The sequence below is a fragment of the Cucurbita pepo genome, unplaced genomic scaffold (genome assembly GCF_057944985.1).
Source record: "Cucurbita pepo subsp. pepo isolate OVF unplaced genomic scaffold, ASM5794498v1 scafford_2, whole genome shotgun sequence".
NCBI classification, from domain to species: Eukaryota; Viridiplantae; Streptophyta; class Magnoliopsida; order Cucurbitales; family Cucurbitaceae; genus Cucurbita; species Cucurbita pepo.
The window spans coordinates 550,074-566,264 of NW_028257907.1; the positions used below are offsets into that span (position 1 = coordinate 550,074).

Below are 16,191 nucleotides of genomic sequence, written 5' to 3' on the forward strand. Positions count from 1 at the left end.
TAGGTAAGGGGAACTTTAAATTACTTCATGTGGAGCTTCATTTACTATATGCACCAAATCTAGGGATTTCAACTTCATTTTTGTGTAGCCCTGGAAGCTAGGAAGAACATTTCTACCATTACATATTTCAAGATTTTGAGCTTTAAAACCCTCGAGTATAGTCTATTTGTTTGTGATGTTTTTCTTTTCTAGTGGGCAATAATTTTCCCTTCTGAATTGATTACTCATTTTCTTTAGTGTTCTGTGATTTTTCTTTTATTGTATGTTGGAACTTCTTGTTTTTACAGAGGGCTTGAAAAATTATCCTAGACATGCCACTGCAGCCAAGCTCAAGATGCAAAAGATGCAGGAGATGGAACAGTTAGCAAGTATTCAAGGTCTTCCCACAAAAGTAAATAAGCTGATGGCAATGCATCCTGAACATGATAACCATAGGATTAATAACCATCAGATGATTGGTCGAGGAGGTTTGAGTGGTTCGGCACAAGCTGCTTTGGCAATGACTACGTACCAGAATATCCTCATGAGACAAAGCTCTATGAACTCCAATCCCAGCCCACATCAACAGGAGGCCTTGTCTTCTTTCAATAATTCCAACTATAATCCATCCCCTACACTCCAGGGGAATGCATTCTTGATGCCTGGGTCCATACAGAACTCTGTTGGTAGCTTTTCAAGCGCCCAGCAAACCTTGCAAAAGCAATCGCAGGAGCTGCAACAGCATCCACCAAATGCTGGCTCCTTGGTCCAACAAAATTATCCTCAGACGATTCAAGGCAGCCAGGCCCTACAGCAACAGATGATCCAGGAGCTACTGCAGATGTCAAGTAACAGTAAGAGTGGCCGTTTGCAACAGCCACCCCTTACCGGACCAAATGCAAACAGAAGTTTGACAAGAAGGGGTACGGGTTTTGTGGGAAACACCTCAGTTGCAGCTGTGGCATCTGGAAATCTGCCTGGGAGCAATGTCCCTTGCCCTGGTCCGAGTAGAAGCAATAGCTTCAAAGCTGCTTCAAATAGCGAGTCCTCTGCTGGTAATAGTGGGTTCAATCAAAAGGCTTCTGATTTTCCGGAAGACCTTCATCTGCCAGAAAGTTTGGTTGAAGATATAGGCCAAGATTTCCCTGAAAACGGGTTCCTTAACAATGACCTTGATGATGATTTGGGTTATGTCTGGAAGGCTTGACTAACATAATTTAGCCACCTTGTCGGCTCCCTTGCCCGAATTCTGGTGGAGAAATGTGTACAGGATGATAAATCTGTTGTAGTTGGATCCTTTTTGCCCCTTCCTTTCCCTACCTCGTAATCTGGCTTTGTTGCGAATCATACGATTGAACCTTTGATTTTAATGTCTTGAGGAATGCTCCCCGCCTTCGGCACTACTGGTTGTGGAGATGCTCTCTTTCTACTCTCACATCAACTTTGTTTAGTATTGGTGCGTTAATGTTAAGAAATGTATTGTCGTTCGAAACTAAAAAAAAATTAAATTGCCCCAAAAATTTTTAGGATTTAAAGTTCATGGATTTACAGAAGTAATTTAAAGAATTCATGGATTTACAGGAGCTTCATTTACAATCTTTAGGATTGACTAATTGGACAAGAATTCATGGATTTACAGAAATTTTTGTGTAATTATCAACTAGTTTTCAAATTTTTAGGACATATTTAGGTAGTTGTTTTTATGAGTCGTAAACTTGTTTCTTTGCATAATATGGATTTAGTTGAACTATTATTATCCATAAGATGGAGAAAGAAATTGTCTTTGAATTGACTAATAGACCTAGGTTCATCGTTGTTGTCTTTTAACTTGTGATTTTGCAAAAAGCTTAACTAATATGAACTGTCATGTAACAAGAACTTTAAGGTAAATCAAGAATATACCCTACCCATCATTCAAGATGACAATAAAATGGAGTTAAATTGAAGGCACTTTAGTTTCATGTTTGGCGTGTTCAAGATAAAACATAATTGTATTAATGATATTGAGCCTGGAGACTATAAGAATTTAATGATCTTAAGAGAACTTCCTGTTTTATTAGAGGATACCAACTTTATATATGGTACTAGAAGTTCTAGAATCTGGATTTGAATCTGGTTAAGGAACGGTAGGATTTGAAAGTTTTGAATTCTAGACAAAATTTATACCTAATTATTTCTTTTTATGACTAATTATAAATTAAGAGAAAAATATTTTTGTAAAGATAGATTTATCTCTAAAGCTTTCGTGACGAAACCATGTTTAAACTAGCAGTTTAAAGTTAGGAGATGCGGTCACAGGTGTGATTATTTTGGATGGGTTCGTAATAGAACTTACCGTTGAGATGAGGGAGCCTTCAAAGGTTGTGCACTCACAAATGGGGTTGTTATGTAGCGTTAGTCTGTCTTTGCGTTTGAGTTTTTTTGTACTTTTTTTTTTTTTTGTAATTGTATCCGAAACACTTTTTTTTTGTTTGGATAAATTTGAACAACACCGTCTTATAATTTAATTTAATTTTATATTTAATGTTGTGTTTTTTTCTCAATCTCATTTTAATTTTACAACATTTTCTTATTTTATATTAATTTACTTTTATTTTTATTTGTTTTCACTCACAATTTTAGTTTCTATTTGAGTTTTGAACCCTTGAAATTTGGGTTGTGACAGATTGGTATCAGAGCAGCTAGATTTTAAATTATATAGATTTTTTCTTAGGATAAAGAGTCGTATATCTCTATGACTCAGTTCGATGACACGTCTCTCCGTGACCAAGTAAGCAGTCTAACCCTATTTTGTAGTATATGATATATTGTAAAACTTGTATGAATTTATTGTATGTTTTGATTTTCGTGGTAGTTATAAAATGTCCTTGGACGTTAAAGAGTGAACGTTAACTATATAAGACAATACTGGATCAACGTTATAGTGTCTAGATATGGTGAGGAGGAAAAGAGTGGTCATGAGATATCTGACTAGCCTTAGGAAAACAGAGAGTTGTCGTTGCACAGTGCGAGACCTCTAATCCATGAAATTTTGGTACCAGAAATGAAGAAACTGGAGATGGTCCCTAAACGTCTGTATGGACCATTTCCAATCGCACTTTCTTTGGTTCCCTGGCAGCGTCAACCAGATTAACCCTACGGCGTGACAATCCTTGAGCTTGCACTCCGTGGTCATGGTATCCAGCTTCACCCCCAAAATGGGTTCCTGAATATCTTTCTCGTATAGATAATCTTCAATCTGCATCTTCTAGAAACTGATATCGAATCCATCAAACTTTTCAATTCCAGTCTTTGAACTTTCCATCTTCACAGATCGTGGTGAATCTCTCCTCGCTCTGATACCAGTTATTAGAATAACACAACAACGCACACACTTGATCTAAATGAACACAAAAAACATGATAGATAATATGTAAGAAGAAATATTGACTAATGGTTTTGTATTAATGACTTCAGGTATGCAAAGAGAGGATATGGAGAATGAGAAATGTACATTTAGGAAGCACTGACAATGGGTATACATATGATTTCAGTTTATTATATATAACTTCACTATATGTAACCACCTACTATATATAATTATTTAGTATATATATCTCTATCAGATTTTTACTATAAATAGTCAGCCTTCATATCCAACATTCTAGAGCTCAAATAGTCAGGGATTGACATCCTGCTAGAACACAAAGTCATTTACATGCCCCTAGCAAAATGCATAGTAGTAACGGAGTCTAACCCAACGATCATTCGACAAACATCCATCAACCAAGGGGGGTGAAAATGATGACGATAGTACAATTGAGAAAGAATCTTAGGCATGATGAATCTACACTTGCTGCCATTGTTGTATTTGAAAAGGGGGAGCTCAAGTGTACCAACCTCAACAAAAACTTTTTTGCCACTACATGAATACCACGACCCAAAACAAGAAGGTCAGATATTGGGCTTAACCCCACCAAGAGAGATAAATCACAAGATTAGTTTTATGTCGCGTACCACAAATAGATGTCATGCGGCTCAGCCTGAGCTAGTTGAATTCTACAAATAGAAAAATGGCATGTTCACAGTCGGGTTTTTTTGACCTCCAAAGGCTCTTGTCACTGATCACTCAAATGCTTGGCAAAGACACCAAGCCAACACCTCTACTGAAGAAGGGAGACAAAAACAAACCACTAAAGCAACACATGTTCACACAAAAATACCATCCAGACGGATGAAGAGAAGGGTCGACCACGATAATTTCAAAGCAAATAGAGAGTTATGATAAGTTAAGGTTAGATCAACTTTGAGTTCAAAGCAACAAGAACCAAAGACTGGTGCGAAAATTCTATGGACTAGTTGAAGTTATCCACAAGATTAGGAAGACATCATATAGGATCCAATTGCTCCTATGGATACAGACTAACCCTGTTGTCCACGTCAGTAACTTGAAATGTTAGTATTCCGACCAAGAAAACATCAAGTAAAAGCAGGTGGTATGACGTCATGCAAAGAAGAAATTGTTTCAAGCGAAAAAAGTAGGAAAGACACCAACAGAGAAGACTTGAAGAGTTAACAAACCGAGAAGTGATTTTCAATAGCTCCTAGTAGGTTGGAAAAGACTCCTCAATACTGAGATCAACTAGAAGCGCGTCGCAAGACCTAAAGTCAGCCTCATCCTACAACGTTGAGTTTATGAAGAGCCGGTTGATAGAGATATTGACAAATTGTGTAAGGGCAGATGTCGCGGTCATGATTGGCCGAGGCATGTTGCCTGTGGCTGCATGTTAGATGTCTCAGCTATTCCTGTAAACGATTTGTGGTTCATGGTGGCATGCTCATTCCAATCACGTTTTACTTGCTTTCATCTTAGATAGGCCTTTACTATTATTATTGTGCCAATACGGGGTGTATGATTAGTCCTTAAAATCATATCTTCACCCATCAGGACTAAAATGTCCCAAAATGTACTATAGGAGAACGTGACCTGTTGTTGTTTCTTCACTTTTAGTTTATAACATTGCTTTATTTGAAATTGTTTTTAATGTATTTTCTCGCTCAAGTTTTCTAAAATATTTCTTCTAAACGTGATTCGAGCATACACTGCTATTGTTCGTTTAGTCTAAATTTTGCATGGTTGACTTGTTCATTGGATTAGAACAAATGTCACATAATCATTGTCTCACTACTGTAAGAGTGCGATTGTGACACTTGTCCATTGGATTAGAACAAATGTCACATACACTGCTATTGTTCGTTTAGTCTAAATTTTGCATGGTTGACTTGTTCATTGGATTAGAACAAATGTCACATAATCATTGTCTCACTACTGTAAGAGTGCGATTGTGACACTTGTCTTCCGTTTAGTTGTGGGCCGCATCTTCTGACTAGTTACGTGAGTTTGGCCTGGAGCATACGTGTAGGTTGAAAAAGAAATGGTTGGATGCAGACTGCGAATAAGGGTTGGGCAACGGAAGGTTTTTTTTTTTTTTTACCACATATGGACTTTGGGCTAGTGAGTCTTAATTTGAGTTCGTTTGAAAAACTTTTGTTCGTTTTTTAGTTCAAACGAACCCAAATTTAACCTACTAGTTCCTTCTTCCTTGCACGACTCACTCCTATTCTCTTTTCTGCCTATTCTTGCTCTCTCAAACTTCTTTAAAGGCTATTGTTCATCGATTATTTGGGAGCATCTTCCTTAAAAGGACTGTGACCACAGATGACCTATGTAGAAAATTTGTACCCCCTTTCCTAAAACCTTTAGCGGACAACATACCCAAAACAGATGCGCTGACTAGACTGCGCTACACCTCGTCTGACCCCCCCCCCCCCCCCCCCCGGAGCATATGATCCACCCAATCGATGAACACTCAATCCAAACTTGCCCATCCTTTTTGGCACAGGGACGCGAGAACCAATCCGAGTAATCTACAGTGGGGAGACCCCTTAAAGCAACAAGCGAGAATGGCTAGGTTGATAGTCGGGTTAAAGAAAAGGCGAGTACGAAAAGACGTATCGCGTAACCGTCCCTGTAAGCAGCTTCATTCTTTCTTGATCTATGAACCGACTTTATGAAAAAAATCAGTCTTTCGGCTGAAAGTGTAACTTTTGGGTATGGATAAGTAGGACCTCTTGGTTTGGGAGAAACCGGAGATGTTGGCTAAGAAAGCTAAGCAGGCAAGTACAGGACGGACAAAATGCACATACAAACTGATTGACATGATCCCTCTCCCTCTCTCTTTGGCTAGTTGGCTAGTTGCACAATAAGCGGAAAAGCATACCAGGTAGGGAAAGAAAGGCTGCTCGATCTCCTATAAGGTCAACCCTCAACCGCGAGCTCACCAGGCAATGCTATAAGTCCTATAGAAGTCCAAGGTTTCGTCTACTACGGACCAGGAAACTCTTGGAGGAGCTAACGTGAAATGAGAAATACATTCGATTACGGCAACTAATAGATAGTGAACTTTTTGGTAGAAACTGAATGATCCCTTAGCTCGGAAAAGAAAAGGAAAAGTTAGTCGTACTCCTACCTTTTCCGTTGGACGATATGAAAGTTTGAGTTGAAAGATTGAATCACACCTGATAAGAAAGGCGGGCTTAGCAGGTTTCTCCAAACGTATAAACAAAAAGAGAAAGCAACCAGTCCTAAAGAGGATACCGAAACGCATACATTCTTGCATGGAAGAACCTAGCTGAACCGGATCAAGGGTCCTAACCTAGTCCGACTGACCTTCTTTGGCTGGCCCCCGCCCCTTGTAACAAGGTCAACGCGTACGTGCTTTTTCCTTTTGTTTAGCGAGATAGCTTACCAGCTCTTTCGGCTCATAGTAGCAGTATGAAAAGCGAAATCCTCATCCTTAGTCGAGTCCACATTGCCATACGAATCGACATCGGCCAAACCAAGAGCTCCTATTTTTTCTTTAACGAAAGCTGATCTAACAGTTTCGATAAAACCTCGTGTTTATAAAAGGATAGTCAACTCTACAGTAGCTTTCCTGGTGTTGTACGTTGACGATATCCTACTCATTGGAAATGATGTGGGATTTCTGACTGACATTAACCATTGGCTAGCGACACAATTCCAAATGAAAGATTTGGGAGAGGCTCAGTTTGTTCTTGGAATCCAAATTGTTCGGAATCGCAAGAACAAAACACTAGCATTGTCTCAGGCATCGTACATCGACAAAATGTTGATTCGATATAAGATGCAGGACTCCAAGAAAGGATTATTACCTTTCAGGCATGGAGTTCATTTGTCGAAGGAACAAAGTCCTAAGACACCTCAAGAAGTTGAAGATATGAGACACATTCCCTATGCATCAGCGGTCGGCAGTCTGATGTATGCCATGCTATGTACCCGACCCGACATATGCTATGCTGTGGGAATTATCAGCAGATATCAGTCTAATCCAGGACGTGCTCATTGGACTGCCGTTAAGAATATCCTCAAGTATCTTAGGAGCACGAGGGACTATATGCTAATCTACGGTGCTAAGGATCTGATCCTTACAGGGTACACTGACTCAGATTTTCAGACCGATGTAGATTCGAGAAAATCGACTTCATGATCTGTCTTCACTCTGAACGGAGGAGCAATAATATGGAGAAGCATAAAGCAAGGTTGCATTGCTGATTCCACCATGGAGGCTAAGTATGTTGCTGCTTGTGAAGCAGCGAAAGAATCTGTATGGCTTAGGAAGTTCTTAACTGATTTGGAAGTCGTTCCAAATATGCATCTTCCCGTCACTCTTTATTGTGATAACAGTGGAGCAGTTGCAAATTCAAAAGAACCAAGAAGCCATAAGCGAGGAAAACATATTGAGCGCAAATATCATCTCATAAGGGAGATTGTGCAACAGGAGATGTGATCGTCACACAGATAGCTTCAGAGCACAACATTGCTAATCCATTTACAAAGCCCCTCACGGCTAAAGTGTTTGAAGGGCACCTAGTGAGTCTAGGACTACGAGTTATGTAATCTAGGGCAAGTGGGAGAAATGGCATGAGTATGTGATGCCCTAGTTTATTGTATTTCTCTCTACTCAACGTTATAAAACCCCAATAGAGTTTTAGTCCAAGTGGGAGTTTGTTGGGTTTTATGTCCTAAAACTCATAGTTTGTAAACAAAAAGATATTTTATTTTCAATAAAGTTATTATTGTTGTTTATTCAGTAAAGATTGTTATTGAATAAAGTGAATTTTACGATCATTAATCTAAATCAAATAAACTAAGAACACTCTGGCTATAGTATGATTACTTGAACTATATGTAGAGACATAAGAGTGGATCAAGTTCAAGTATATAGTCAAAATGATCTATAGTATAAGGATAAGGCTGAGTACCTTATTCTGGGGACACTATGGATGCGGCCCACTTTTGTATATGATATAAACAATGTGATCACTAAATTGTACATGTGGAGACATGTGAGTGGGGGCGTCCTATGCAATGAGTATTGCATAAGATCGGACCATGAAGAAAACCACTCTCACTTTATAATGTCGTTTACTGTTGAGACTGATTTTCTTTTCATTCGATAACCTAGGTAACTCGATTTTAATCCTGAGCTAACCATGAACTCCTGTTTATTCGGAATTATCCTTAAATTTGCATGGGTGAGAGTGGCTCTAGTTCGCCGACTCAATAGGCCTCCCATTTCAGGGGTAAGACTGGGTGAATAGCTGGGGACGTGGGGTGCAAGATGGAATTCACTCCTACCCACTTTTAGGGATAGAAGAGAGGTAGTTCCCTTAAGCACTGACTCCAGGTCTTGAACAAGGGGCCCCACCCTCTCATTGGCCTGAGAGGGATTCGATTTACTAGTTGGACCACAAACCAATTGTTCATTAGAGGATCAGTGAGACATAAGGAACAAGAAGTAACTTTAGGGGTAAAACGGTAAATTGACCCAGGTCTAGTTACGAACAACCTGTGAAAGATCGACTTACTAATCATGGTTATATCAAATGGACAGAAATATATCTATAGTGAAGGGAGTGCAACTACTAGGCTATAGTGGAGTGTCCTAGTAGTTAACGAATGTTGGTTAACTAGGTTAATGAGTTTAACCTGTTAATCTTGGATCGTTGGAGCCCATGATCTATAGGTCCATTAGGTCCCTCTGCTAGCTCATATCGGACTAAACCATAGAACAGTGTGACGAGGGAGTTCGAAGTGTTCGAACTCAAATTAGGGAATATGCACTACATATATACGATATATTTAACCGCATTTTTGTTTTATTTACGAATTAAACAAAAAGAGAGAATATGAGATATTTAAATAAGATTTAAATATCTTAATCAATTATGTGTCGGAATTGATTGGGATTGGCATTTGAATTAATATTAAATATTAATTAAATAGTTTAATTAATTATTTAATGTTACTTTAATTTGAAATTAATTATTCAAATTAATTGTTGAATTAAAATGAAGAAAGTCAAAATGTTGACTTCATTTAATGGAAAAATACATGTTAGTGGAATTTTGAGGTGTCAAAATTTGGTTTAACCAAACTTTCATGCTTGCCAAATAAACCCCACAAGTTTGAGTGGAATTTTAAGTGTTAAAATTTGGTTAACTCAAACATGCATGCTTGCCACATAATCCCAAACATTTGAGTGGAATTTTGAGTGTCAAAATTTGGTGAACTCAAATTTGCATTAACATGCAAAACATGACTCTTTAAATAGAGTGATCATGGTACATGGAAGGTCTTCTTCTTCTTAGTGAAAAACCTTGAGAAAAAACCTCTCACAAACAATCTCTTCATATATACAAAATCCCTCCCAAGTTTAGTCACTCACCAGATTCCACAATCCCGTTCTAAGGCCGGAGGATAGTGGAGAAGACACTAGTGGTGGTACGAAACCGGTTCGTGAGGAAAAAGGAGTTTGAACTACAAAAGGTTAGTATCTAAACTCATTATGTTTTAATACTTGTGAACATGCTAGTTATTTACTATAATTGATGTTCTAAAAGTGCCTAAGATCCAAATTGCTTCCGCATGTGTTATATTAACACCATCAATTTTAACGTTACTAAAATCTCGAGCTATTTGATCGGTTCAGGGTCTTAACTCACGATTCTTTGGGTTTTTCTTTATATATCCTTAATTTATACTTGGTTTCGGATTCATATGAAAATCTAAGCAATTTCTACAAGTATTTCTTAACAAAAAGTTCAAGGTGGCTACTTGCCTCGTCGTCGACGTTTGGGACGTCCATTCTTGAGTATCCAGTATCTGAATTACTTCAAATTTCCTTCCACATACTCCTTATTGTGTCTAGTTTCTGAAACCATAAGATTTTCTATGAGAATCGGTCTGGAATGGGGTTAAAATTTAGAAAACCCGAGAAAATGTCAAATTTTGAGAAATGGTGGAGGATTGCTCTCGAATTTGGAAGAAATCTGAGAGTAGGAGACCCAGAATCTAAATGCTTATTGCCTTTGATTAGGGGATCGACCTTTCTCGATTCTTATTCCGTATTGTTGCTCCTACTTCAGATTTTATAGGAGGAGCTTAAACCGACATTGGGAGCTACAGAATCTTCGTTATTTAGAGATCGAACTTTTTGGATAATTTTTCAGAGATATCAACTCCAATCATATCCTTACCGATCTTGGCTTTGAATACTAGTCGTTGGATGTGATGATCCGTGCGTGTTCGTTCTAGATCATATCAAATTTTGGAGGAGATCCGACGGTTGAAATTTGAGTTCGAAGGATTTTGCTCGGATGGTCACGGTAGATTCTCTGATTCTAATTAGAGTGGCATTTCTGTAGTTATCCATTCTTCTAGGGGTATTTTGGTAATTTGCCACTTTCCGAATATTTTATTATTATTTTTCTCAAAAAATCCATAATTTTTCTACAAATTCCTCATCGCTTTTTGATCATTTTTCGCTTATTTTGAATCTTGAGATTCCTTCTAGATAAGGAATTACAAATCCGGAAAGATTCTTGATAATTGATAAAATGACTTTTTTGCCCTTTTCATTTACTTTTTCCTCTCCAATCCTTTTCCAAAGGCCTTTAACTCCTTGAAATCACTTGTTAGGGTACACGAGTGACTTGACTAAGTCCTTTGTTCTTACTTAATCCTTTAAGTTTTTTTCCTTTCTATCCTTTGGGTCTTTCATGAGTGACTTATTCTTATACATATACATATTCGTTACAAACACAAAATAAGAAGCAGACTCAAAAGAAGAACAAAAAATACTAGATTAAAAATAGAAGTTAGTCCATAGCCCACACTCCAAAGTCCACTCATCCACGACCAACTCTTAGTTACTTGAAAAAAAATGATAAACATGGAGTGAGTAAAACTTAGTAAGTAGCCTACTAGAAGGTTTTTAATCGCGACCTTAAGCTAGGATATTACTTCTTGTTATGTTTTCAGGATCTTAGAACTTAGAGGTCATCGTGTTATGTATCATATACTGATCCTGAAAACCTTCCCTTAAAATAACCTTCAATTTTCTCCTCATGAACACATGAGTGGTGTCGTCATAATCATGTAATCCTACTGGTAAATCGTTGTGCAGGACATCTCGTTTAGCTGATGGGAAAGGAAGGCCTATCATAACATCCAGCTCATGATACATATTGCCGGACATCCTACCTAAAGAGGAATAGGGGCCTTTTAGTACACATCGTAATGCAGATAATGGTTACTTATGGGTATGTATCTTAGCAACTTATTTAGCATGTTATTCACATAGTTCTCGATACTTGGTACATGGATTATTGATGAACCTAGGTTTATACATAATGTCATCGGTTAGGCTTTAGGAGTTGAGGTTTTTGCTTAGGAAAACATTAGAGGGTAACCTAACGAGGACTAATTCGTGTGAAAACCTACTAGCACTTTGAGGACCTCTTTCCTTCACCAAACTTATGGGTAAACTTATTTAGAAGGTGCAGGAACAAGTTTGGAAATGAATAGTGGACTATAGTTCTCGAATTCGAGGTAAACCCATGAACACGATACCCCAAAACAAAAAACTTGTATCTCTCGATTGGGTACTCGATTAAGCTTGCTTCTTGCCCCTAATAGTCTACCCTAATTCATAATTTATAGACGGATTTTCCACTACCATTGAAACGTCTAGAATTTCTATAATTTCATTCTTTATTTTTTTGAATCTTCTGCCAGAAAAGTCTTCTCCGATCAGAGCCTTCCTTTTTTAAGCACCTTGTAATTCTTATTCTATAAAAAATTTAATGATTCGTAAGTTTATAAAAATTAGAAAAAGTACCATTTTCTTAATGTTTTTTCAATTTTACTTGTTCTTTGCTTCTAGATACAACCTAGTACGGATTATACACTGTCTCTTATTGGAGACCTTGAGTGTTGCAAATTCTCCTCTCCTTTGAAAACTTTCGGTCATCGAAAGTGCTTATTCTAAAATAGGTCAGGGTACAAGGTTCTTATTTGCCTTTTGTTTCCCAAGTGGATTCTTCTACTCTATGATTCTTCCATAGGACCTTAACGAGAGAGATTTCCTTATTTCTCAATCATTTGACTTTCTTGTCTATTATTTGAATCGGGTCTTCTTTATATGTTAGGTCATCTCTCAAGAAGAGAGTTTCATGAGCCAGTACATGCGAACGATCTAGGGTATACTTCCGTAGTATGGATACATGAAAGATATTATGTACTGCAGACAAGTTTGGGCATTGCCCGATTCTATAGGCCACAGATCCAATCCTTTCTAATATCTCAAAGGGAGGGATAAACCTAGGGCTTAGCTTCCCCTTTTCACCCTACCTGAGCACCCCTCTCATGGGGTGCTACCTTTAGGTATATATGATCCCCTACCTACAATTTCATGTCCTTGCGCCTTAGGTCTGCATAGCTTTTCTCTCGGCTTCGTGCGATCTGTATCCTAGCTTTAATCTTCTGGACTGCGGTGTTGGTAATTTGCACCAGCTCTGGCCCAATAGTTGTCGTTTGCCCCCCTTCTTCCGAAAAGATAGGGGATCGAAATCTTCGTCCATAAAGAACCTCGTATGTGGCCATTTTTATGGTGGCTTGGCAAGTATTATTATAAGCGAATTTCATAAGGGGTAGGTACTTATCCCAGCTTCCTGCAAAATCCATCACATATACCCTCAACATGTCTTCCAATATTTGCTTGAGCATTTCTGTTTGACAATCTATTTATGGGTGGAATGTCATACTATAACTGCGTACCCAATGCCTTTTGTTGAATTTTCCAGAAGCGAGATTGAAATATGGCATCTCGGTCTAATACTATTGCCTTTTGTTGAATTTCCAGAAGTGTACCCAATACCTTTACTGATGAATATTCATTTTTAATGTTAGCAAGAGTAGCTTAGTTTGGAGATTGTTAGACTGAAGATTTGAAGGTCACACGTGTTTTATCCACGTTCAACGCACCTAATACAAGTTTATTACCTGACTATACAATCTAAAAACATAACTTGCTTATTCAATCTAAAATTAGTGATTATTTCTTTTTTAAACATAATGAATTAGCGGAAATACCTTTAATTATGAATTTTCATTTTTAATATTAGCGGGGATAGCTCTGTTGGGAGAGCGTCAGACTGAAGATTTGAAGGTCGTGTTTGATCTCCACGTTCACCGCAACTGATTCTAGTTGCATAACCCGACTATTCAATCTAAAATTAGTCATTGTTCCTTTCTGAAATCTCAATGAATTATCGAAAATACCTAACGTGTTCTAGTTCACCGCACCTTATACAAGTTGGATAACTTGAATATCTTATTAAAAATTAGTGATTATTTCTATTTAAAATTTCAATGAAGTAGCGAAAATACCTTTACTGATTTATTTTCATTTTTAATAGTAGTGTGGATAGTTCAGTTGAGAGAGCGTTAGATTGAAGATTTGAAGGTTTGGTGTTCGATCCGCGTTCACCACACATGGTTCACGTTGCACAATTTGACTATTCAATCTAAAATTAGTAATCATTTCTTTCTAAAATTTAAATTAATTAGCGGAAATACCTTTTCACGTTGCACAATTTGACTATTCAATCTAAAATTAGTAATCATTTCTTTCTAAAATTTAAATTAATTAGCGGAAATACCTTTACTTAAAAACTTTCATTTTTAATGTTATCAGGGATAGCACAGTTTAGAGAGCGTCAGATTTAAGATTTGAAGGTTACGTGTTCGATCTCCACGTTCACCGCACCTGTTTCTATTTGCATAACCTAACTATTCAATAAAAAAATTAGTCATTATTTCTTTTGAAATCTCAATGAATCAGCGAAAATATCTTTACTGATGAATTTTCATATCTAATGATTGCGGGGATAGCTCAGTTGGGAGAGCATCAGACTGAAGATCTGAAGGTCACGTGTTCGATCCACGTTCACCGCACTTGGTTCACATTGCATAATTTGACTATTCTTTCCAAAATTAGTGATTATTTATGTTTAAAATATAATGAATTAGTGGAAATACCGTTTTTTATCCAACTGGCATAGGTTGACTAAGTTGCATTCATTGCACCTTATAGTTTAGTTGATTATTATTTCTTTTTAAAATATAATGAATTATTGGAAATAGCTTTACTTATGAATTTTTATTTTTAATGTTAGCAGGGATAGCTCAGAAGGTCACGTGTTTAATCTCCACGTTCACCGCACCTGTAACTATTCAACTGGATTATCACATTAACAATTTGAATCAAATAAAGTGACATTAACCATTTGAATCACCTCAACCCCACTTGTTGAACTTGACCAAATGTCTATAACATAACACTAACAAAGGTACAAAGTAACACTAACAAAGTCTTTTTAATCTAAAATACCATTGAACTTGACCATTATAGTGCCTCTCAAACGTAGGTAAAGTTTAAATTCGAGTCTCCTTGTCAAACTCACTCGGGTGCTCATCTCAACCATGATGGCGTTCAACAAGAGAGACCTCGAAAATAGCCGGATTATCGCATTAACCATTTGAATCACCTCAACCCCACTTGTTGAAATTGAAACAAATATCTAGAACATAACACTAACATAGGTACGATGTTCATAAAAGTCTTTAATCTAAGATACTATTGAACTTGACCATTAAAGTGCCTCTCAAAATGAGGTAAAGTTTAAATATAATTGGTGACAAAAGATGAAACTATAAAATAAAAAGAAATAAGAAAATAATATTCAATTTTAGAGAATCAAACCAGAATCTCCTAGGTGAAAGCCAAATATCCAAACCGTTGGACAACAATGAATTTTTGGTGTAGTTGTCCTAAAGTCTTTTGTCTAATCGGTCAAGAGTTTTACTATGATGTTTTGGGTAATGTCTAACTCTTCGACACGTCCTTTCATGTGTGTGATAGAGTTCTCAGAATTACCGCGACGTTTCCAGCTGTTCGATCGTGTGGCTCTTTCTTCAAAACGGTAAACATCAAACATCAAACATCAGGTCTTTGATTGGCAACCCATCCAAAGGATTGTCGATTGCATCGATTGGATCAATAATCTTCCCATGAGTTTATGGTGCATGACCCATTTTTTATAGCATTCACCTTCGAGCGCCACCATAGTTTTGCATCATCCATGAGATGCATTGTGACCAACGTAACTCTTAGGTCTTATGAGCAAGTAACAGTAACCTTCAAGTATTGTTCTACGTAAAAAATAAAGCTTTTTAATTCCTTAGCATCCCGGTTTACATTTAAGGGATTGTGTTCTTGGATTTTAAGTTTGTTAAGCCCACATGAACTTGGCTTGAGGTGTGGTTCTCTACAGCCAAACTTGTCAAACTCACTCGAGTGCTCATCTCAACCATGACGTCGTTCAACAAGAGAGACCTAAAAAACGACTGGATTATCGCATTAACCATTTGAATCACCTTCTCATCTCAACCATGACGTCGTTCAACAAGAGAGACTTCGAAAACGACTGGATTATCGCATTAACCATTTGAATCACCTGCTCATCTCAACCATGATGTCGTTCAACAAGAGAGACCTCGAAAACGACTGGATTATCGTATTAACCATTTGAAATTGAACAAAATATCTATAACATAACTCTGACAAAGGTACGATGTTCATAAAAAGTCTTTTTAGTCTAAGATAGAAACTGTAAAATAAAATGAAATAAGAAAATAACATTCCATTGCCGGGAATCAAACTCGGGTCTCCTGGGTGAAAGCCAGATATCCTGACCGCTGGACGACAATGGATTTTTGGTGTAGATGTCCTGAAATATTTTGTCCGA

At 37.4% G+C, this 16,191-nt stretch overlaps 1 protein-coding gene and 1 non-coding gene across 2 annotated transcripts; both read left to right on the forward strand.

The window, feature by feature from the left end:
* Positions 1-262: 262 nt before the first annotated feature.
* Positions 263-1,186, forward strand: LOC147786307 (putative transcriptional regulator SLK3). Its single transcript, XM_087120864.1, has one exon. It carries the CDS (start codon positions 263-265, stop codon positions 1,184-1,186), a length of 924 nt encoding a protein of 307 aa, XP_086976990.1.
* A 13,079-nt stretch (positions 1,187-14,265) lies between these two features.
* TRNAF-GAA (transfer RNA phenylalanine (anticodon GAA)) lies at positions 14,266-14,338 on the forward strand. Its single transcript has one exon. It is a non-coding gene; the product is annotated as a tRNA-Phe (tRNA).
* The last annotated feature ends 1,853 nt before the right edge of the window (positions 14,339-16,191 follow it).